Below are 22,960 nucleotides of genomic sequence, written 5' to 3'. Positions count from 1 at the left end.
AAATAGGAATTTTCTTGACAAGCGTTCCTTTAAAAAATTACTTTTTCTCTTTCGCAGAGCTGATAGTGTGGTATATGAAAACCCTATTAGGCAGAAACCTGTCGTTGGAAGTGAAGAAAATGAATTTGCCTTAATTGGTTCTTTTATAGAAAATCCAATATATCTACAAGTCATTATAATATAAATCAAAGAAGTATTTCTTTATTTTTCTTGATAAAATAACAAATACTTACTTATTAAACTGTTGTAGGTAAATTAAATAAAAGTAAACTGTTATAAATTTAAATAAAGTCGATTTTGTCGCCAAACTAATGTCGATTTTGAAAATAGCTACTACACCAGCCATTTTCATTACCATTTTATTGAAAAATTGCTTTGTATTCAAAATCTGAGCCATCTATATGGCTCAGATTTTGGCTCAGGAAACTCTAATATAGTTTGAAAGAGCATTTAAATCTGCTTAGACTTGTTTAAAAAAATACATAGTGTTTAGTGTTAGTTTGAAATAACGAAGTTTTTATGTAAAATAAATATTTAAAATAGACCAACAATTTTTGATACCCCTGTATACATTTAAGGAAGCAATACAATTTTTTAGTAAAGTTTATTTCTCTCGCTTCAAAATCAGTACAAGAATTAACTCTGAAAAATAACGTACAGGGTGTTGACAAACTTTTTTATTATAGCATGCATATTTAAATATCTTTAAATATCTCAAAAACCAAAGCATTTAAACATATTAAACCCTTATAATAAATGCCTTATTTTATGCCCAAAAATCCAAATTTTAAATAAAATACCGGGTGTTCCGTAAGAAAAAACATAACTTTGGTATGGATCTTGGTTCTCTGACTTTTCTATAGGAGATAGACGAAAACTAATATCGGTGTCTGGAGCTCAATTTTCATCAAAAACATGATGGTGAAAACCGCACATCAATATCTATTACCGTTTCGGAGTTACGGGGTGTTTTTCAAAAAGGTGCATTTTTAACAAATTGCTGCAACTTTTTTGCTTTGGAAAATTTTGTATTTCTATGAAAACATTTCCAAAGCACTATTTTACGTAGAATTTAATGGTTAAAGTATAATTTTTTTAAAATTAATATTTTAAGAGTTACCAACAGAAAAATTGATTTTTTATTTGGGACACCCTCTATATTTTTAATTAACTGAAAAGAATTTAAAATTACCTTTCCAAAAATATAGCACACTTGATATTTTGTTAAAATCCCCTTCGAAATACAGAATTTTTAAAAGTTCGTCACTTTTAACTAGTAGGCCTTGGACACCTTATTGATGATATGCCCTTAATGGAACTCGAAAACATATTTTTTCCAGCAAGATGACGCACCGCCTCTGAACGCTGAAGTTATCAGCAAATTTTTACAGCCAATTTCAGGAATAATAATTGTATAGCTAACCAAGATCTCAGCCGTTGACCGTCGAGGCCGCCTGACTTAGTGTCCATAATCCTATGGATATATTTGCGGAAGAATAAAGGTTCCTTATTCTTCCGTATAATCTAGACAAGAATTAGAAATACTTAGAAGTTATGAGAGGGTACCTTTCACCCCCACTGAATTAATGAATTCCGCGATGAATGTTCAAAAACGGTCCAGTCTGTTCATAACAGAAGACAGTCGATATGTCGAACACCTGTAGCAAAATCTCATGTCTTGATTTGCTATTTATTTTTATTGTTATTAGATATAGTTTAAACGTGTTGATGTTGGTTAAATATATTTTAAATTGTTATAAAATTCTGCATCTCTCATAGCAAATATTATTTTCGTTTTAATTGATGCTCACAGCTAGATTTTTTTTTGCATTACAGCCGGTGCCGTTCAAAGCCTACTTATTTAAAGCGGGCGAATTTTTATATACTCTATATCTCGAAGAGGAATCGAGCAAAATATCAAGTGTGTTATATTTTTGGAAAGGTAATTTTAAATTCTTTTCAATAAATTAAAAATATACAAGATGTCCCACATAAAAAATCAAATTTTCTATTGATAATTCTTAAATTATTAATTTTTAAAAAATTATACTTAAACCATTAAATTCTACGTAAAAAGATACTTTGGAAATGTTTTCATAAAAATACAAAATTTTCCATAGCAAAAAAGTTACAGCGATTTGCTAAAAATGCACATTTTTGAAAAACACCCCGTAACTCCGAATCGGTAACAGATATCGATATGCGGTTTTCACCATCATATTTTTGACAAAAATTGAGCTCCAGACACCGATATTAGTTTTTGTCTATCTCCTATAGAAAAGGGTGTTTCCATTTAAAAGCGTCGAATTTGACCCACCCTGTACATTTCAAAATATTTTTAAATTGTGCACATTGCCTCCCCGCATATACCCATAAAATATTTTGTTTCTACATCTTTCCGTTTTCGTATAATCAACCGAGGCGAATGAGGTGTGCCACCCTGTATATAGGTCTTGCGTAAAAAGCACCAATTTCTTTTTCAATCGCCCCCCTTAAACAGCCTTATAAAACACACAATTTTCTTCGGGAAACTCGCGATTTCACTACCGGCATAACGATAACGATCCCCGTCGTTCGTCGCTTATGGAAAATAAGGAAAAACCCGGGACCGACGGACGTGGAATTGATTATTAAATTAAGTGTATCGATCCTCCTTCCCCCCTGCCCCCCTACGCCCCTGCACGCTACACCGTCGCCCTCTGTCAGATATTTCGTGCACCCTAATTGCCTCGCATTAATAATAAACAGAGCAGATTTGCGATAAGGCCCGTAATTGTTAATTGCGTTTTCGCATGCGGCGCATTTAATTATAATTGGAGTTTTAAATGTCCGTTTGACGGTTGTGACGTTTCGAGTAACCGGTCGTTCAAGTCGGCCGAATTGGATTTTTAACGGTTCATTTTAATCCACTCAAAGGCAACGGTCTAGCTACATTGAAACACCGGTTCCCATTAGAACACCGAAGTTAAGCGACGTAAGGCGATACTGGTGGATGGACGGGTGACCGGTTCGAGACTCTGTATCGTGCTGTTGTCCAAGGGAAAAGTGTAAAATCTATTGATCACACTGCTCATTCACGCCGGTTCGAGGCCGGATGAGATCGGATATATCGCGAGTAAGAGTTAATTTAGACACTTCCTAAGTCGGTAGGCCACTGACCATGATATGGCCGAGGACCGCGGTTCGGATTCCGCGTAGACAAAATAGGCCCCGTCCAGATTAGAATGTAGAATGTTTAGGAGGGGAGTTAATCACCGCGACCTTATAGATCTATTGTGTGTTCCCCTTTCTTGAGTTATAACGAGTTATAACTCATCATACAGTCTCAGGGCTTTAAGAAAAGCCAGTATCTGAGACGGCTCCACAGAGGCCAGCTCTCCATCCTCGACATCAGACGTACCAAGGTTCATGGCACGAATGGTCGTCGTCTCGGCGCACTCAGTGATAAGGTGTTTTGGTTTGGTGTTTCCCCATTTTCCCCACAAAATCTGCATTCGCCGTTGTTTCTCAGTTTCAGCCTACTGAGGTGTTCGTTGAGGAGACAGTGTCCTGTTAGAAACCCCGTGACAATCCGAAGATTGTTTTTACTTAAATCAAGGAAAACCTTTGATTTTTCTCGGTCATAAGTTCTAAGGAACTTTTTCGAGTGTCTTAGACCGCTGGAGGACACCCATTCCAAGTTACGGATGGAGTCTTCCAGATTCTTCAGTTCCGCTTTCAGTTGGTTCCCGTTTGGAAAACAGAACGGTTCTGGCCCAGTTAGTGGAGTGTTCGTTCCTTTTCTAGCTAGATCATTTGCTTTTTCATTGCCTTCTATCCTTTGGTGAGCAGGCACCCAGAGTAGGAGGACTTTATTTTCTTTGCTTAATTTGTTGAGCTTCTCCAGGCATTGTTTGACCAACTTCGAATTGATGGTTACTGAGTTGATCGCGTTAAGTGCTGCTTGACTATCGGATAGGATGGCAATTTCCTGTTTTCGATAGTTCCTATCTAAGATAAATTGTACGCATCTTTCGATAGCGCAAATTTCTGCCTGAAGGATACTGGGGTAGGTGCCCATTGGTTCGGAGTATTCAGTTTTCGGCCCAAATACTCCTATCCCTGTCCCTGCTTTGGTTTTGGAAGCATCCGTATACCACATGATGGTATGGTCTTTTATATGCTGAGTAAGCGTCTCTTTCTTCCAATCCTTTTTATTACTCAATACTACAGTGAGGTGTTTCTCAAAGTTGTAAATTCTTGGTATGTCATCCACTGGGAGTTGGAGAAGTGGAATTTTCTTTTTGAGGGTGTTCCAAGCCCCTTACCTGAAAATTCTCCCAGTACTGTTTCCGTCAGTAACCATTCTAATCATTGTCGCATTGGCATAACTACCGACGACAATGTGCAGTGGTGTTAGGTCTAGAATGACCTCCATTGCTGCTGTTGGACATGTTCTCATGGCACCTGTGATGCAGATACATGCCAGTCTCTGTACTTTGCACAGGTTTTGCCTTGCTGTACGTTGCTCTAGTTTTGTATACCAAGCAACTGCTCCATAAGTAATCATGGGTTTTACTATCATGGTATACATCCAGCGTAAAATGTTAGGGGCGCAGCCCCACCTATTTCCCGCCAGTCTTCTGCATATCATGAGAGCCTTTGTGGCTTTGCTGGTAATGTTCTTAATATGCCTGTTCCAGAGAAGTTTACTATCCAGGGTTATTCCCAGATATTTCACTTCCTGTGATGGCAGTATTTCCTTTCCATCTAGATGGATTCTTTTCCACCGTCCAGATTAGCCCTGGCAGCAAACAGGGGGCGTTAACTGAAATTTTTACTTTACTTTACTTTAATCCACTCAACATATGATCATTTCTGCAATCATAGGACATATGAGCAGGTGTTCAGAAGTGAACCGAATCAAGTCCTAGAAGATAATTATGAAGAAAATGAGAGTTAAATTTTTTTAATTTTAGGTGAATTAGAATAAAACAAGCTGGAGAAGAAAACTTGACACAATGCTTTATTATAAGAACCTTCTAAAAATAGCGCTTATAAAACAATAAAAGTAAGCGACTTAAATAATAAATTAATATTATTGAAGCTTCAATAAGAACCTAGATATTAGTGGAATACGTTAGTGGTTTCAATTATACTCTATTCGTAAGTGTATAAAATCATTCTAAGGTGGTTAAGAATATCTAAACCATCTAAAATTTGCTGATGACATAGTCATAATTGTCCTGAAGTACAAGCACAAATTAAAGAACTAAATAAAGCCAGCGATAAAGTGGGTCTCAAAATGAATTTAGCAAAAATTAAAATAATGTACTAACGACCGAGTGAAAAGAAAAGACATTCTAACAAATTAACCAACACGGGATATAGTAGAAGAATAAATATTATTATATATTTGGGATAACTAATAAACAGTTGGGGTTCTCTACTAACAGAAATCAACAGAAGAATTAAGTTAGCATGAAGTACTTATGGAAGAAACTGAATCATATTCAAATCTAGAATGCCACGCTATCTAAAGAAGAAAACATTCGACCAACTACTAGTCATGACCTGTGCATACGAAACTTGGACACTTAAAACGGACATCATAAGGAAACTGCAAGTCGCACAACGCTCAATGGAACGAAATATGCTGGGAATAATCAAGAGAAACCGTAAAAGAATAGAGTGAATACAACAAAAGACCCTGGTAATAGATAGGTAGTGATCCACAGAGTGAATCCCTGAAATGGCTATGGGTAGGACACCTGGCAAGAAGAAAGGACAACAGATGGACCAACAAAATTACGGCCCGCGTAGCAATAGAAACAATGGGCCCAACAAATATGTGCAGGAGGTTACACCATAATTGAAAATGGTTGAATAAGCTGAGAATGATGATGATGATGATGACGATGCAATCATTTTTAATGTCAATGTAGATATGTATGTAGTATACATGCATGCTTAAAATATTTTTTTTTTATTTTTAATAATAAAAAATATAATTAAATCTCCCTGGATCTAATAAGCTACATTAAACAACACAACCAATCAATCTCTCTAATTAATGTTACGTACGGTCGAATTCCCTTAATAAGGGCTTTGCGTCAAACATAAAATTTCTATTTGATTAAGTAATATCACATACGCTCAATCTCGTTCATGTGCATAATGAATTCATACACCCAATTTAAAAAACAATTTGACATTGCGTTTTATTTCCTTTGAAGGGTAATTTTTATTGAGATCGTAATCGGGGAGTTTCTGTTAGGAAACGGGAACTTTTAAATAAGTGTAGTTTGTTGCCGTATTTACTTTTTAAAATTGGGTGGAAACACGAAAATTGTTTCAATGTTTGAACAGGAAGAAAATACAAACTATTTTTCAGTAAGTCTTTAAATTATATCCAATTATAATTATAAGTTTTGTTTTCACAAAAGTAAAGTAACAAATGTTCTGTATGAACCTCTTTTTGTTAAAAAGATGTTAATAACACGATGTCAAAAAAATTAAGCTCTGCCTGTTTTGCATTAAGATCTGTTTCTAAGGAGCTTAACTTGTCGGTGGCTAGAACTGGTTATTATGAACTTTTTGAGTCGCACCTCAGATATGCCCTTCCATTCTGGAGTACGTGTTGTGCGACTCAATTTGACCGCATTTTCAAGCTCCAGAAGAGAGCTGTTCGATATTCACTGGGACTAAACAGCAGAACTCATTACCAGGACTTTTTTAAAAAATTAAAAATATTAACTCTTCCTTCCTTATTTATATTTGAATCTGTTTATCTAATACGTAAGCATGTATTAGCTACTCAAGATAGGCCATCTCACACTTATACACTCAGGAACGCGGAGCAAGATCTTTCTCTACCTACCCCACGCTCAGAGTTAGTAAAAAGTTCAATATTATACAACTCGAAAAAAATGCACAATCACCTGCCATTTGAAATCAAATCCATAACATCATTTTCTTCATTTCGCAAAGCATTGAAATCTTTTTTTACTAGACAAGGCTTTCTACGCCGTAAATGACTTATACATATATTGATCACACTGGGGAACAGCAATTTTGTTGACTTGGATCTGTGACCTGTTTTTGACTAATTTTTGGTCTCTGAATTTAAAAATATTCACAGTTTTTCTCTATTGCGTCAAGTTTTTAAGCTACAGCATACCCCTCTTTTTACCTTAAAAGTGCACATACAAAGGGAAATAAGGTAAGATCTAACCAAACAGATTAGAATATGTTATTCATACAGAGGTTAATATATTAAAAGTTAAATTGTGTTTATAAAAAAAAAATAAAAAAGGATATTATGGTAAAAATTTCCAATTTTGTTCAATTTGTGGGCATTCCCGTTAGATGCCACAACAGTAGACAGCCATCATACTGACATTCCATCCGGCTTGATATCGCGCCTCCGAAACCTTCAGATCTTGGTGAAATCGCTCGCTTTGTTCATCACTAACAGCACCAAGATTTTCTGGGAAGTTAACAAGATGGCTATGTAAAAAGTGCACTTTGATGCTTATGTTGCAACCAAGCTTCTTAAAGCTCTCCAAGAGTTGTTCAACAATTTCGATATAATTCGGGGCCCGTGTATTTCCTAGAAAGTCTGTAAGAATACTTTTGAAAGCCAACCAAGCATTCCTTTCAATTTCGGTCATTGTTTCAGTGAAATGTTCGTCTTTAATGAGTTGCCTAATTTGTGGACCATCAAACACACCAGCCTGTATCTTTTCATATGACAGGCTAGGGAATGCCGAAATGATATACTTAAAGCAATCTCCTTCAATTGACAAAACTTTCAGAAATTGCTTCTTGAGACCTAGTTTTATATGCAAAGGCGGAAATATGTTTTTTTTCTGTCAACAAGTGTCTGCTTTAAAATGTTTGGATCACCAGATCTCAGGTCAGATCTTGGTGGCCAGTTCGATTGCACCCAATGCCTCTCACGAGCTCTGCTGACCCACATTCGCGTTGCTGGCCAAGTAGGAAACAGACCATTTTAAGGTCAACGCAGATGATCCATTGGTGCATGTTATATTGCAACAAATCAATGACTTTCTTTATATCGCCATATTCTTCGCGCAAATAAACTGATTGGGACTGAACCGTATAAATTAGTTTTGGATGACGCAACGTCCTCACGCCCCCACTCCTAGGTGAAGAAAGTTCGCTGTAATCGCCGGTAGGATAGCAGACATAGAATAACTAACTGAAAGAAATGAAAACTCCTATGTTAAAGCCTGGAAACACGCGCTCGACGCGATCCAAGCGGGCTACTGGCAGAACTAAAAGTTCGCGCCATATTTTTAAATGGACCTTTACTGCCAGTTCATAAGTTTTTTTACTTATATTTGGTAATTTCAATCTAGATTATGAATTTATTTGTAACAAAACATTTTACAAAATAAAAATAATGTATTTTGTTACAAATAAATTAATAATCAAGGTTGAAATTATCCCTGAAATTAGAATAAAACACGAAAAATCTGTAACTTCATTAGTTTATTATAACATTGTTAAAATTACATATAACACATTCAACACTATACAAGTATATATAAAAGTTATCAGAATTTATACAATCAGTTATAAATAATTATAAAAAAATAATTATAAATAAATCATTATATAAAAGATATATTAGTTAACGTGTATATAATTTGGTATAACTTTAATATCAACTTTAATGACCTTTTCAAATAGAAACATCTCACAATTCGCGTTATATAATACACAAAGCCAAGGAACAAAATTGTTAGTAAATCTATTCTCGATGACTCGAAGCATTTTTTTACAAACAAAACAGGACATATAAAGCTTATAAATAATACAAGGGTATAGAAAATATATAAATAAGTAAATACAAATATATTTTCAAACTAAATGATTAATGATTATGCTCGTTTAAATAAATAAATCATGTTTTTATAATTACTTGTTTGTCTTTGCAAATTTGTATATTTAATATTTATCTAAAAGCGTACACTTACATAAATTACTGCACAACCCGTTAAAATTAAGCTTTTAATGTGTGTTATACAAATTCTTGATTCGATATAAATTCATTTAAATAAAACTTTAAAATTAATGATCTTCCAAATTTCTGAGACAGCCATTTTGTTGAAAGAATTTGTTTTGATTATAGAGAAATTTCATAAAAATTATCACAGGGATCAATAATTAATCTTATATATCGAACGACTTGGCTCTTAAATTTCACAATCCTATCGTCCAAAATACTCTAAATTCGAGAAAATCCGTAAAATATTCCCATAAAAACAAATCACAATTCACTTTCACTTTACAGAAACTGACAGACTGGCCTGGACTGGCCAAATATGGAATGACGTTTATTTTTCAATTTATTTTACTAATCTAACTGATCCGGGTCACTTAGAAATTAAATTTTTATTAATTTATTTAATTATAATTGTTTCTGGCGAAAGCGACTTCATACCAATATTTATTCATAGGGTAACAAAGCACATCACTGTTAAATTATTAACATTTTATATAAATATTTATATTTTTCAACTACTCCAACTACTCCAATTACTCAACAGAGAATCAAACGAATTGTTAATTAAACTATATTCTGTGGATGAGTTGATAAAATCATGATGAAATTAAAGTCCCTAGATGAATATCTAAGGACTTTAGATGAAATTTCTACGCAGCGCCATCTATCCCTCTACTGGCAGAAACTCCGCCGTGTTTCCAAAATTCAAATGGCAGTTTCATCCGCCTGATAACAGAAGTGACTTCTGTGATTCGCATTCAATCCTGCGAAGCGTAGTCCCATGTAAAACAACTGTAGGGAAAAAATTTGACGTGATAGGAAAAAACTAAATACAGTTATGGAATTAGCATGTCAATTTTCTTATAAAACAGCTCAAATATCGAACTCAACAGAAATTATTTTTCAAATTGTTCCCCAGTGAATCGAATTTGATCTTGTAAACACTGGTCGAACGTTTGCTATTACTATATTTTCCAATGACATTGAAATTAATTTATTTAGAGTTCATTGATATTTACTATAAACTTACTAAATATTTTTGAATCTTATTTTTATTTTTTTATTCTTTGACATTGTAAATATTTATAAATGTTTATTTTAAACAATAATACTGACAATGTTATTTGTCAGAGGCGGATACAGAAATTTATTTTTGGGGGGGGCCAAATAAAAAGTAATGTAGAATAATGCTGTTTAGAGCGCCATTTTTTACCCAAAAGGCTAATATTTAACCCAATTTATAGATCTTAGGGGGGGCCCGGGCCCCATGGCCCCCTCTCTATCCGCCACTGTTATTTGTATAATGTTTTGTATTCTCTTTTGTTTGTTTGTTTGCTTACTTTGTTTGTTTACTTTGTTTGTGTACTACCTTTGCCTACAAATTGTAAGATTTTTTGCCAATAAAGGCATTTATGATGTTATGATTGGTATATCAGCAACAGTTATCAACTCTATTATTATTACACAGGGTGGTCCGAACTGTATTCCGGAAACTTCGGCAGCATATACTGCAGATAAAATATAAGTAAAAAGTTCGAATATGTATGTCCTAAAATACTTACTTTTGGAGATACAGGGTTTAGAAGTTTCATTTTTATTTCGATTTTTTCCAAATAATTTATGTAGTAACGTCAATATTTGGATAAAAATTGGTGTCTGGAAGTTTCTTGACATGTGAAACTTGATTTTGATGATCAATATGACTCCTACTTGTAGAGAGCGTCACCTACATATTATTAACTGGTTTGAAAAGTAATAACTTTTTGTCCGTATCTGTAGAAAACTACTAAGTACAAAAATATACAGTCACGACGTTTTTTACGTAAAAAAGTCTCTTGGTAAAAATCGTTTCGAGTAATGGTTCTCGAAATATTTGGTATCAAAATTATCAATACCTGCCATCATTGACATAAATTAAACATATTAGCAAGATAAAATTTTTACGTAAAAAATCACGGAAATGTATATTTTTTCATTCAGTAGTTTTATACAGGTACGGACGAAAAGTTATTACTCTACAAAACAGTTAAAACGCATGTAGGTGACGTCCCTATCAAATATTGACGCTCCTTATTATATTTCAGAAATTATTTGGAAAAAATCATACTAAAAATGAAATTTCTATAGACCTTGTATCTCCGAAACTAAGCATTTTAAAACATTTCTATAGACCTAACATCTCCGCAGATACCTTCTTAAAATCGGTAACAGAAAGAAGAGAAAACTTTGAAGCCATCTCAAAACTGGCCCAAATTATACTAGAGGCAAAATACAGCGGAAAACAGGGGTAATGACAAAAAAGGAACAGTCCGTCTACTTGAGGAGATGCGTCCAGCGGGTCCAGGTAGACGTGGCAGGAGCGAGGGGGTGACGTTTAGTGGGTAGTGCTAGCTCCAGGCAGCTTAAGGAGAGATTGAGTCCCACACTCCGTACGTAAAGGTATTTTACACCTCCAAAAAAAAAAAATTAAAACATACATTTATAGAAACTTTTTTACTTATTTTTATCTGCAGAATATGCTGCCGAAGTTTCCGGAATACAGTTTTTTACTGAGCAGAATTCCAATCATGTGCTAATAAAACTTACCTAATTGTAAATCTTTAACCGAATATATGACACTGGTTACTATCCGGAGCAATGGTTATATTTAGTAGTCGGAACTATCGAATGAATACTATCGAAACATTCGATAGTTGCAATTCATTCGAATAATTCGATAGCTAGTGAAAAAACAATCGTTGAAAACTATTCGAATAAAAATTATCGAATAGATGCGTCATCTGCCTTGAAATATTGTATTCTAGTAATTCGGCAGCAAAAACCATTCATTTATAAAATTCATTCATTTATGAAATTCATTTATTCGTCAGGATCATAGAGGATCGATTATAATAAAATATTAACTGGATTTTAGTTGTCGCCCGGCGACGTAGGTTTCTTTCCGAGAAACCCGACAGCGGTCGGTGGCAATGCTAGAAAGAAGCCGGCATCTTTGATTTTTTGCGGAGTCATATAAAGATAAGGACACATTATTTTTTTTATTGAGGTGTTAGTATTTACACAGAAAATACATTATGAAGGGCGCTGTTGTCATATATTGGTATTAGTTGATATTAGCAAAGAATATTATTGTTAGGCTTTAGTTAGTTAGGGATAGTATGTCTATATATTTTGCATTTTTTTTATTAATATTTTGTTGTTAGGTTAGGTTAGGTTAGATAATAAAATATTTTGGATGTAGGAAAATGATTTGATGTAGGAAAATGTTTTTAAACAAAGACTGGTTTAATAAAAATAATAATAACAGTAATAATTTGTTATACCTATTAACAACAAAATTTAAAATAATTTAATATAAACATTTTTTTTTACGTAGTAGCAAAATATAAACAACAAATTAGATGTCAAAATTATTTATATTAGATTAGGGTTCCCAACCGTCCCGGTTTAACCGGGATTAACCAGGAATCAGAAAGTTTGTCCCGGCGAAAATTTTGCCTTGGCCGGGACCAAAAAAATCACATTTACATATAATATATTTGAATTTCTAATATTTAATGTTTTGTTTCAATTATTTAAAAACTTAAAAATAATTGTCCCGGAATCGCCGATGCTCAAGTTGGGAACCCTATATTAGATCCTATTTAAAAATAATATAGTCTTTAAATTTTTTGGCATCGTTGGTTTATTAAATAATAATAATTACAGAACTAATTTGTTATATTAACAACAAACTTTAAAATCATGAAATATAAACATTTATTAATTTTCTAAGCATGCAGTGTAATGGAAGGAAAATATAAATGAAAAATAAGAAATCAAAATTATTTATATTAGGTACTTTATATTTATTATTTAAAAATAATATTTACTTTTACTGGCATTTACTTTAAAAAATAAATGAAATATTTCTTCGCAAAAAACTACATGTAAGAGAATTAGCATAAACAAAATACAAATATCGTTAACTTTTTTTTTAAATTGGCACGGGTAAAACTTCAAGTTCATCTCATCTCTCTTAAAAATTGCTACTTCTCAAAATTTCCCATTAAAAAATAGACCATATATACCATATAAAATAAAATAATTGAAAGATCGGGCTACGGAAAATCACACAAATTTTCGGAAAAATTTTGACACTTGCACACGCACAAAATCGTCAATTAAAAAAAACTACTATTTTAGTATTTTAAATATTTTAATAAACGCAAAAATAGCACAGTATTTATAAGGTGAAGTTATAAAAATTTGGAAGAACTAATAATGCACTGACGCACACAAAAATCAAACGAATACTAAATTTCATTTATCAAAAGCATTCGATAGTCGTGGCTGAACGATAACCATTTAGTCGCACGGCGAGGTTGTCACATATGCTTTAGTATACAAATGAATGAATGATTTTATTCGAATAAAACCATTCGATAGTTGAAATCATTCATTCAGTAACCATTCGATGGTCTAATTCATTCGATAGTTCCCATCGCTAGTTATATTCAATTTTTATCCCTATATACCAAAGAAGATCAGCGCACGAAAATGTGAAGAACACAGACTCATCAGTCTCAGGAGTCATTCTCTAAAAATATTCCTGAGATTAATACATCGGAGATTGTACGGAAGGTGTGAGGATGCCATGAGTGACTCACAGTTTGGATTTAGACAGGGGTTAGGCACCAGGGAAGCACTGGCCGCAACGCAGATATTAGTACAGAACTGCAAGAATGCATGTCTATGTTTTATAGATTACGCAAAATCTTTCGGTAGTGTTCAACATCATAAACTTATGCAGCTTCTCAGGAGATTAGATTTAGACCAGAAAAACATCCGATGTATCGAAAACCTATACTGGCACCAATCAGCACGCGTAAAAGGAGTAAGGCAGGGGTGTATACGATCTCCGCTCTTGTTCAACATATACTCAGAGGCCATCTTTCTGGAGTCGCTAGAGGACAGGAAGATTGGAATTAGAGCCAATAGAGTCTGAATGGATAAATAGCATTCGATATGCCGATGACACAGTTCTGGTTGCGGATAACATGGATGATTTACAACAGTTGGTTAGTATGGTAGGAGAATATAGTCAAACAATGGGACTTGCCATTAACACAAAGAAAACAAAATTCATGGTTGTCACGAGAAAGGTGGATGAGTTTAGAGACGCCAGCTTATCATACGAAGGAAAATTCTTAGAACGAGTGGCAAAATTCAAGTACCTGGGAGCTTGGCTTCATGAGGATTGGTCATCTGACAGGGACATTAAGTGCAGAATCGAGCAGGCCCGGGAAGCATTCCTGAAATTTAAAAAAGTCTTCACCTGTAGCGATTTCGACCTTGAGCTTCGATTGAGATTTGTGGAATGCTACATCTGGTCGGTACTCCTCTACGGCGACTAAAGATAAGACCAAGATACCATGGACGGCCAAGATAGGAAACGAGGATGTGCTCACACGTATTAATAGAGACCGTGCACTCTTCAACACCATAAAAAAAAGACTGCATAACATACAGAGGTTGATCCACACAGCCAGAGATAGGGAAACCATGGAAAGTGTGGTCGCAAATATCCATTGATGGATAAGCAGAGAAAGAATAAGAATTGTAAATGTAATTCATTTCTATATAATTTACCTATTATGGTTTGCGAATCCAGAATTTAAAATACTGTAAAACACAGATGATTGCTTCTACTAATATTTTTTATTGATTCACACTCTCCAACTATAATTAACTTATCTTGTTGTCGAAAACATCAATTAGAATATTGAAAAAACAGTCACGGATTTTTTAATTGAATGAACTTCAAGCTGTCATTCATTGTTAGCTATTATTAATGGCGCTAAGTGCATCAAAATCAACTGACACGGAGTGTTTCGCGTGTTGATTTTATTTAGATTTAATTTCTTTAACGGTATTAGAGGGAATGTTGACCTCAGTTTGAAATTTCTCAAGCACAAAAGCGATATTCATCAACCTTGTTTGAGTGGCATACATATAAGAAATAATATGTAAACGTATGAATGTATGAAAACATTTAGTCCACGTTGTGTCCCTACATTTCACACCGGCATGCGTGACACCGGGATTAACAAAGGAATCTCCTGAATCCAACCAAGTTTTCGATCCTGTCAGTCCAGAAACATCTTATACCACCATCCAGTTCCAGTAGCAGTTCACCACAACCAGCTTGTGACCAGAACGGATAAAACAGGCCAGATCATTTGATTTTATATCTATATAATTTAAATTCATTTGGATTCATTAAGCCTTTCAGGCATATTATATATTTAATTGCTTAGAATCACTTTGATATATTTTACTCATGTTATGCATATTTCTGATATTTACATAGTACGTTTTTTTATTGAATATAAAGAGTCCCTACATTTTGGTACCAAGATCGCCAGACTTTTTGCGGAATAATTAATAAAATATTAATATTCAGAAGCATGCAGATTTAAACTACGTAAGTAAAGACGTAAGTATCACAATTTAATTTTCACAAGCTTACGACCCATTGCTCACCGGCGAACAGCTCCGTCGCATAGTGTTAGTTGTTTTAATATTTTTCCAAAAGAAAAAAATTCTTATAAAAAAACATTCCATCTTTTTTTATAACTTCTAATGCTACAATTGACTGACGCATTCAATTGTTTTCGGTCATTTCCTGTTTCACCGGAAATGACTAAAACTTTTGATTTTTAAATGGCACCCTCGGTATATTGCTACTTTATTCGATAGAAAATGACACTCTGAATAGAACGACATATCATATGTTAATTTATGACATTGTCGCTTAAAAACAAATCGTATTATAAATTTCAATCTAGGGTGCCACGGCGCCGGCGGTGTTAAAAACACTAAGTTTTAATCAAGGAGCATTGGAAAAATAGTTTTGATCGTCTAATGTTTTTCGTGTCTTGTCTAGGCCGGTTAAAAGATGCACAAATCGTATTTTTAATCATATGTCAATTTTTTTAAATGGAACAAGGGGACTGATTAGCATATTTCGAAAAAGCATTTTTTATGAATATATTGTCAAGGTGTATTACTGGTTGCATAACTGCATACTGCTAAAAAGTCGCGGCGTGCCTTGAGGAACCTGGCGCATTCGCCAGAAAGTAAAGAAAATTATAGAATTCTTTAGAAAAATCTAGAAACAACCGCCAGGGGGTATATAAGGCCCGCGCTTTGACAGTTGGATACGTCTGAAGTTTGAAAATACCGCGAAATAACGTTAGAGTAATAATAGTTGCATAAGTTGTGTTGTAAATAGTATAAGTTGTGTACAGAGTGAAACAAATAAATTCGTTAAGTATTTTATCGTGAGTTTAAATAGTGGACCCACGGAATACGTAACAATTGGTGTCGGAAGTGCGATTCAAGAGGATTTTAAGAAGAAATTAAGTGGATTGGAAGATTTTTAGACCGAATTAGAGTATTTTTATGGTTGGTAAAAGGGAGCAAACGAATAAAATGGAGGAAGTAAGCAAATTATTGGGCGATTTTATGGAGAATATGAGAAGAGAAAAGGCAGAAGAACAAGAGAGGCTGCGAAAAGAAAAAGCAGAAGATCAAGAAAGACTCCGTAAAGAACGAGAAGAGCGAGCCCGACTAGAAAAAGAGAAAGCAGAAGAACAAGACCGCTTACTGAAAATTCTAGAAAATCAAGAAATTAAACAGGACCGGCTTGAGAACATTTTCGAAGATTTGAAAATTCAACGACAACAAGACAAACAAGAAGAACAGGACCGGCTTGAGAGAATTTTTGAAGATTTAAAAATTCAACGACAACAAGATAAACAAGAAGAACAGGACCGACTTGAGAAAATATTAGGTAATTTAGAAATTCGTTTGGAGGAGCGACGTCATAGAGAAAGACAAGAAGATCAAAATCGTCTTAAAAAGAACTTCGAAGATCTGGAAAAGACAAGAAATACACCTTCAAGAAGCCGTAGAAGATCTGGAGGAGCGCCTTCAACAGAAAATGGAAAAATTAGAGAAGGACCTACAGAAGACCAAGGCACAAGCAAGGACACCTGGCGTTCCTGGAACTGCAAACCTCAAGGCCCCGACCTACGATGGACAAACCACCTGTACGATGTACTACCGCCAGTTTGAAGCAGCCGCCGCTGCCAACGGATGGTCCGACCAGGACAAAGCAGCGGCACTTGTCATCGCGCTGCGTGGCCCTGCCTTGGAACTGCTGCAAACTATTCCTGCAGCCCAACAGCAGGAATACGAAACATTGGTTGCTGCACTGGACAGAAGATATGGCGACCAACATCGACGTCAACTTTACCAGGCCCAAATCAAGACACGCCTGCAGAGGTCCGGAGAGAGTCTGCAGGAATTCGAAGCAGACTTACGTCGGCTGGTACACCTGGCATATCCAGAAGCACCGGAAGGATTTAGGGAGGAACTCGCTGCTCAGTGCTTTATCAGCGGACTGAGGGACAACGAATTGCAGAGGGCGCTGCAAATATCCCGATTTTCTACCAGCAGCGAAGTACTCGTCAGGGCGCTGGAAATAGAAGCTGCATTTAGCGCCATTCCTAAACCGAAAATAGGCTCGGTATCGGTTGAGGAACAGCCAAAGAGTTCTCACATACGTTTGGAGGAGATGTTTAATAAACTATGTGAATTACTAGTGAACAAGAGAGTCAACAACACCCAGACAGAGAACCAGAGAAGATCCCAGGATATTAGGTGCTATAGATGTGGCAGGAATGGCCATATCAAACGGGATTGTCGCATCCAAATGCGATTCCATTCACCATCCAGAGAACATCGGCACATCGGAAGATCCCAGGACATAAGTTGCTATAGATGTGGCAGGAATGGCCACATCAAACGGGATTGCCGCGTCCAAATGCGATTCCGTTTACCATCGAGAGAACATAGGCACCAGGAAATCAACACTAATGAGCGAGTATTGGCTGAAGAAAACAGAGCCCCTAGGATGTTTTCCGTTAGGAGTCTAGGAAAAACCGCTGAAAGTTTGGTGATCAACGGGAAGGTCAATGGTAGAAGAATTCGAATGACTGTGGACACAGGCGCTATGGTATCATTGGTGCGGACTAACTCAGTGCAAGGATTGAAGATGATGCCTCTTAGAAGAAGAGTGTACTTACGTACAGTTACGGGGGAAATGGCCGTTGTACGGGGAGAGGCTTTCATGGAATTGGAGTTAGGGAATTTGAAGTTTCGGCATAGCGTTTTAGTGGCAGACATTGAAGATGATTTTATCATGGGTATGGATGTGATCAGTCAACATGGTTTTTCGTTTGATCACCATAGAAACATCCTGAAAATCGGAAATGAGGAATTTTCTGTATCTAAAGAGAAGAGACCAGGAAATATGGAAGAAAGATCATCGAAAATTGTGATGATACCTGGTGATACCAAGAAGACTGTGTTCGGGAAACTAGAGAAAACCGTTGGGTGCCGTGTAGGACGGGTACAAATTATCGACAACGAACCGGATCGACGACGAGCTACCTTGGGCAAGAAAATGCAACATCGCGAAAGCACTATCAGAGTAAAGAATTTTAAACTGAGAACTGACGAACAATGGACGACGATACAATTGAGGAAAGATCAAATGGAAGATCCAGACATCGGAGCAATACTACGGCTCAAGGAAGGTAACGGCGAGAGACCACCGTGGCAGGATATTGCGGACAGAGGGCTCGTTTTCAAAACTCTCTGGGCTCAGTGGAATTCACTGGTGATTGAGAATGGATTGTTAAAGCGCACGTGGGAAAGTGCGGATGGCAGGACAGTAACAACTCAGTTACTGGTACCAAGGAAGAAAGTTACCCAGGTATTGGAAGAAATTCATGGTGGTAAAACTGGAGCCCATCTTGGGGTAAACAAGACCTTGAGCAAGCTGAGAGACCGTTTTTACTGGGTGGATTATTGTGAAGATGTTAAGAAATGGTGTCAACGTTGTAAGATTTGCGCAGCTAGACAAGGACCAAGTACTCGATCTGGAGGAAAAATGAAACAAGATAACGTTGGACTGTCGTTCGAAAGAATCCTTAGGAAGGGAAGATTACTGGACGTTCATAAGCACGTTAGAAGTAAGATTGCGCTAGCCAGTGACCGGATGAAAGCTCGTTACGACCTCAGAGCTAATTCTACGGGATTTCAACAGGACGATAGGGTATGGTTGTATAACCCACAGCGCAAGAAAGGAAGGTCCCCAAAGTTAACTCCAGCATGGGAAGGTCCTTATACAGTCATCAAGAGGATAAATGATGTTGTGTACCGGATTCAACGCAGCCCTAGAAGTAAGATGAAAGTAGTTCATCTGGATCGATTGAAGAGATACCAGACAGGAAACCTTGATCGGGACGATCAAATTTGAGAAGGGGGCAATGTCAAGGTGTATTACTGGTTGCATAACTGCATACTGCTAAAAAGTCGCGGCGTGCCTTGAGGAACCTGGCGCATTCGCCAGAAAGTAAAGAAAATTATAGAATTCTTTAGAAAAATCTAGAAACAACCGCCAGGGGGTATATAAGGCCCGCGCTTTGACAGTTGGATACGTCTGAAGTTTGAAAATACCGCGAAATAACGTTAGAGTAATAATAGTTGCATAAGTTGTGTTGTAAATAGTATAAGTTGTGTACAGAGTGAAACAAATAAATTCGTTAAGTATTTTATCGTGAGTTTAAATAGTGGACCCACGGAATACGTAACAATATTGATACTTGATATTTCGAGTCAAATTGTCGTTATGAACCGCGTGTTACAATTGCAATTAAACCTTATGCGAAAATGTCAAAAGTTGACATATGATATGTCATTCTATTCAGAGTGTCATTTTCTATCGAATAAAGTAGAGATATACCTAGGGTGCTACTTAAAAATCAGAAGTTATAGTAATTTCCGGTGAAACAGGATGTGGCCAAAAACAATTGAATGCGTCAATCAATCCTAATTTATGTCATATACTAACATACCAAATCTTATTTCTTTAGTAGAAAAAATAAAAAAATGATGGGGGTGAGCCACTTTTGGGACGCAGCCGGTTAAGTTAGGCTAGTTATAATAAAGACAGTACCGGGGTTAAATAAATGTAGTTTTCATTTATTATTATCCACTTCCTAAAAGCTTGATTTAATGAAACAAATCTAATTTACATAATAAGACATCACTTACCAGAAAAAAAAATTACAACAATCATGAAGTTTTTTCTCTTTCCATGTCGCCGATTCTATTATATCTATAGAATAGATCCTGTTTTGATTAATATTAGGGTTGTAAATGTTTGACTAAAATTAATAATTAATTTATTAATTTCAAAAATTAAATAGGTAATTTCGATTATATATATATTAATTTTTTTTCTATAAAATGTATTTTATTATTTTTATCGCTTTTGGACGTTTTTTTTTTCTAAACTTTTATTTAAAAAACCTCTCCCAAATCTTAATAAAATATAAAAAAGTTAAATACGATATATTTTTAATTGAATTATAGCTTCATTAAAATAAAAAATATACCCGGCTATGGTACGGAATGAGGAACGAAAGACAGTGTTGCATTCCTCGTCAGAGTCGTCAGGGAACGACCGTTACGACGGAGACAACCTATCTATCGCTCGTGTCTCACTCGTTAGAGCCTAAAACAATAACACAACAAAGACATTGTCTGACCGCATCTTCCCGCTATTTATGAATGAGATGCTCAGTCTATATTTTATTTTAAGTCTATGTTTAGAAATATTGCTAACTTCTTTTCAAATAGGGTTAACTATTAACTCTGTACTATACAGTAAAACCCTTAAGATTATAGTGGTTAATCTATTTAACTACAGACTACAGCCACGCAAGAATTTTTGTAAATTGGTCTATATTCTGTTATTCATGAGTAATGGATCATAATAACTTATTGACTAATCAAAAAGTTCCATGAGTTTATGATCAATCAAAAATTATATTTTTATTAAGCGTGTATCTAAAATGTTAATTACAAGTTTTCATTTATAAAATTACAAAATTCCTTAAAATACTTTGTGTAATATAATGTCTAATCCATTAAAAAACGTCTAACTTCGTCGTTCCTAGCGAGCCTAGCGCCATCTGTATTATTCATGAGCTGCGGCCGTTATCAGATTATGTAAACTAGGTAAACTAGGCCTTTAGTTTGTTGTTTTCGTCTGACACTTAGAAAATTACGACTTCATTGAATTAAATTATCAAAGAAAAGGAAATAGAACGTAGAAAAAAAATATAAAAAAGCCCTACAAAAAATGTAAAGTCTCAGTGAGGATGCGATGATGATGCTTTAGGTAAAACTGCAGCCATTTTGGAATAGTATCTGGAATATTATCATACATGAAGGAGCATTACTGTTAAAAAGGCACAAACGTCAACATATTTTAAATATTATTAACAGCAAGTTAGATAAAAAAAGTACCAAAGTGCTGAAACGAAATCTTAAATCAAAAAGTACGAGTTAATTGCTATTAAAATTATAAAACTAAAATTAAAAAATGACAAACCTGCTTTATGATTTCATGTAGTTGCTTTATTTTTATTTGTTAAATGCAATTATCTCTTTGCTTCTTTATGCTTGGTTTGATATTCAACTGCTTCAAACACTTGAAACTTGAACACTGAACGAAGAATTTATAAAGGAAGTGCAGGTTAACCCTCAAAAGGTAATGGTTAAGTAATATGCTGGTGAAATTTATGGATTACAAAAATTAACAATATTGCATACCTACACGAGTTGTAAAAAGGGAAGCTCTGATCTAAAATGGGACTACGAAATTAAAAAAAAAAAACAGGAACCGAATAGTTATCAAACACTACTACAACTGAACAAAATTATTGGACGAAAATCGCCACCGCATCACGATAACTGACGATAGAATAAAGTAATAAATGAATAAGATCAATTAATATAGATATAAGATAAATTAATAAATGAATAAGAGAAACAATTTTTTTTCTGGTATCATTTAAGTAGGTACATTAAGAGAAGACATATCTGTAAATAATTAGGTAATGGATAATGCTTTTTAACAGAAAAATAAAGGGAATAAACCTCAATTCCCAACTCATATGTAGGGTACTAGGGTTACAGCCATCCTGCTTTTATTGTGTTGCTATGTGTGACGTCACCAATCAGACTTAAATTTGCTTTAAAGCTTAAAAACAGCAAGTGTTGCTGGGGTGAAATTTAGAGCAGGATGCAACAGGGGTATGGAACAAGTAAGGAACCAGTTTTGCCAATCCTGCTTCTCATATGTGTTGCCAACTGGGAAGTCAGCAACCAAAATAAAAGTAACTATAGCTCAAAATTGGTAGGTGTGGCTGGGTTGGGATTTGAAGCAGGATCGTATTTTATAATTCCTGCTTTCAATGAGTTGTTAACTTCCCCGATCTGACCTTTAGAACCTTCTGGTTCCTCTGTTTGGGAAATATGCAAAAATAAAATATTGTTGATTTTCAAATTCTGCAACATACCTGCACTTTCTCCTGTTCCCGGCGTTCCTGCCCTCTCGTCCCGGTCCTCCTTCCTCGCCAGTCCCAAAATGTTATCAATCGTGTGCCTCGGACCCGCTGCCGCACCACCACCCACCACCATCTTCAGCGGCTTGGTACCGGTGGCCTCATCCAGGCCGACGAACCCGAGGTACCCGGCCGTGTCTTCCACGCACCTTTCCGCGTCCATGACCCGCGATCGACTAAGCCCTCCACCCGTGACGGTGGGCGGCGGTAACAAACCCCTGGGGCGTGGCCTAAATTACACCCTCCGCCAATCCGGCAGCTCGCGGGTCCATGATGGCGGGCGAGGGGCGTTGCGCGCGCACCCTCAGGGAGCCGTTTCTGTGATTGCGTCCGGGGAAATTGCGTTAAAATAATATTGTGGCGGGGATAGCGGGGGTTCGGATGGAATAGCTGGAGGGATGATGGAGGGGGGGACGGT

At 35.7% G+C, this 22,960-nt stretch overlaps 1 protein-coding gene across 1 annotated transcript in view; it reads right to left on the bottom strand.

The window, feature by feature from the left end:
• Positions 1-22,698, bottom strand: part of LOC115890656 (retinal homeobox protein Rx1-like) — a 95,151-nt gene extending 72,453 nt beyond the window's left edge. Inside the window, exon 1 of the mRNA XM_030910954.1 lies at positions 22,498-22,698. Coding sequence (XP_030766814.1) covers positions 22,498-22,618 — 121 coding nt within the window. The 5' untranslated portion in view covers positions 22,619-22,698. The remainder of the gene's footprint in view (positions 1-22,497) is intronic.
• Between the last annotated feature and the right edge of the window lie 262 nt (positions 22,699-22,960).

Source organism: Sitophilus oryzae, unplaced genomic scaffold (genome assembly GCF_002938485.1).
Source record: "Sitophilus oryzae breed Bouriz unplaced genomic scaffold, Soryzae_2.0 scaffold_907_pilon_pilon, whole genome shotgun sequence".
Lineage (NCBI taxonomy): Eukaryota > Metazoa > Arthropoda > Insecta > Coleoptera > Curculionidae > Sitophilus > Sitophilus oryzae.
Note: the sequence above shows the minus strand (reverse complement) of the source record. Positions and strands in the feature narration are given on the sequence as shown.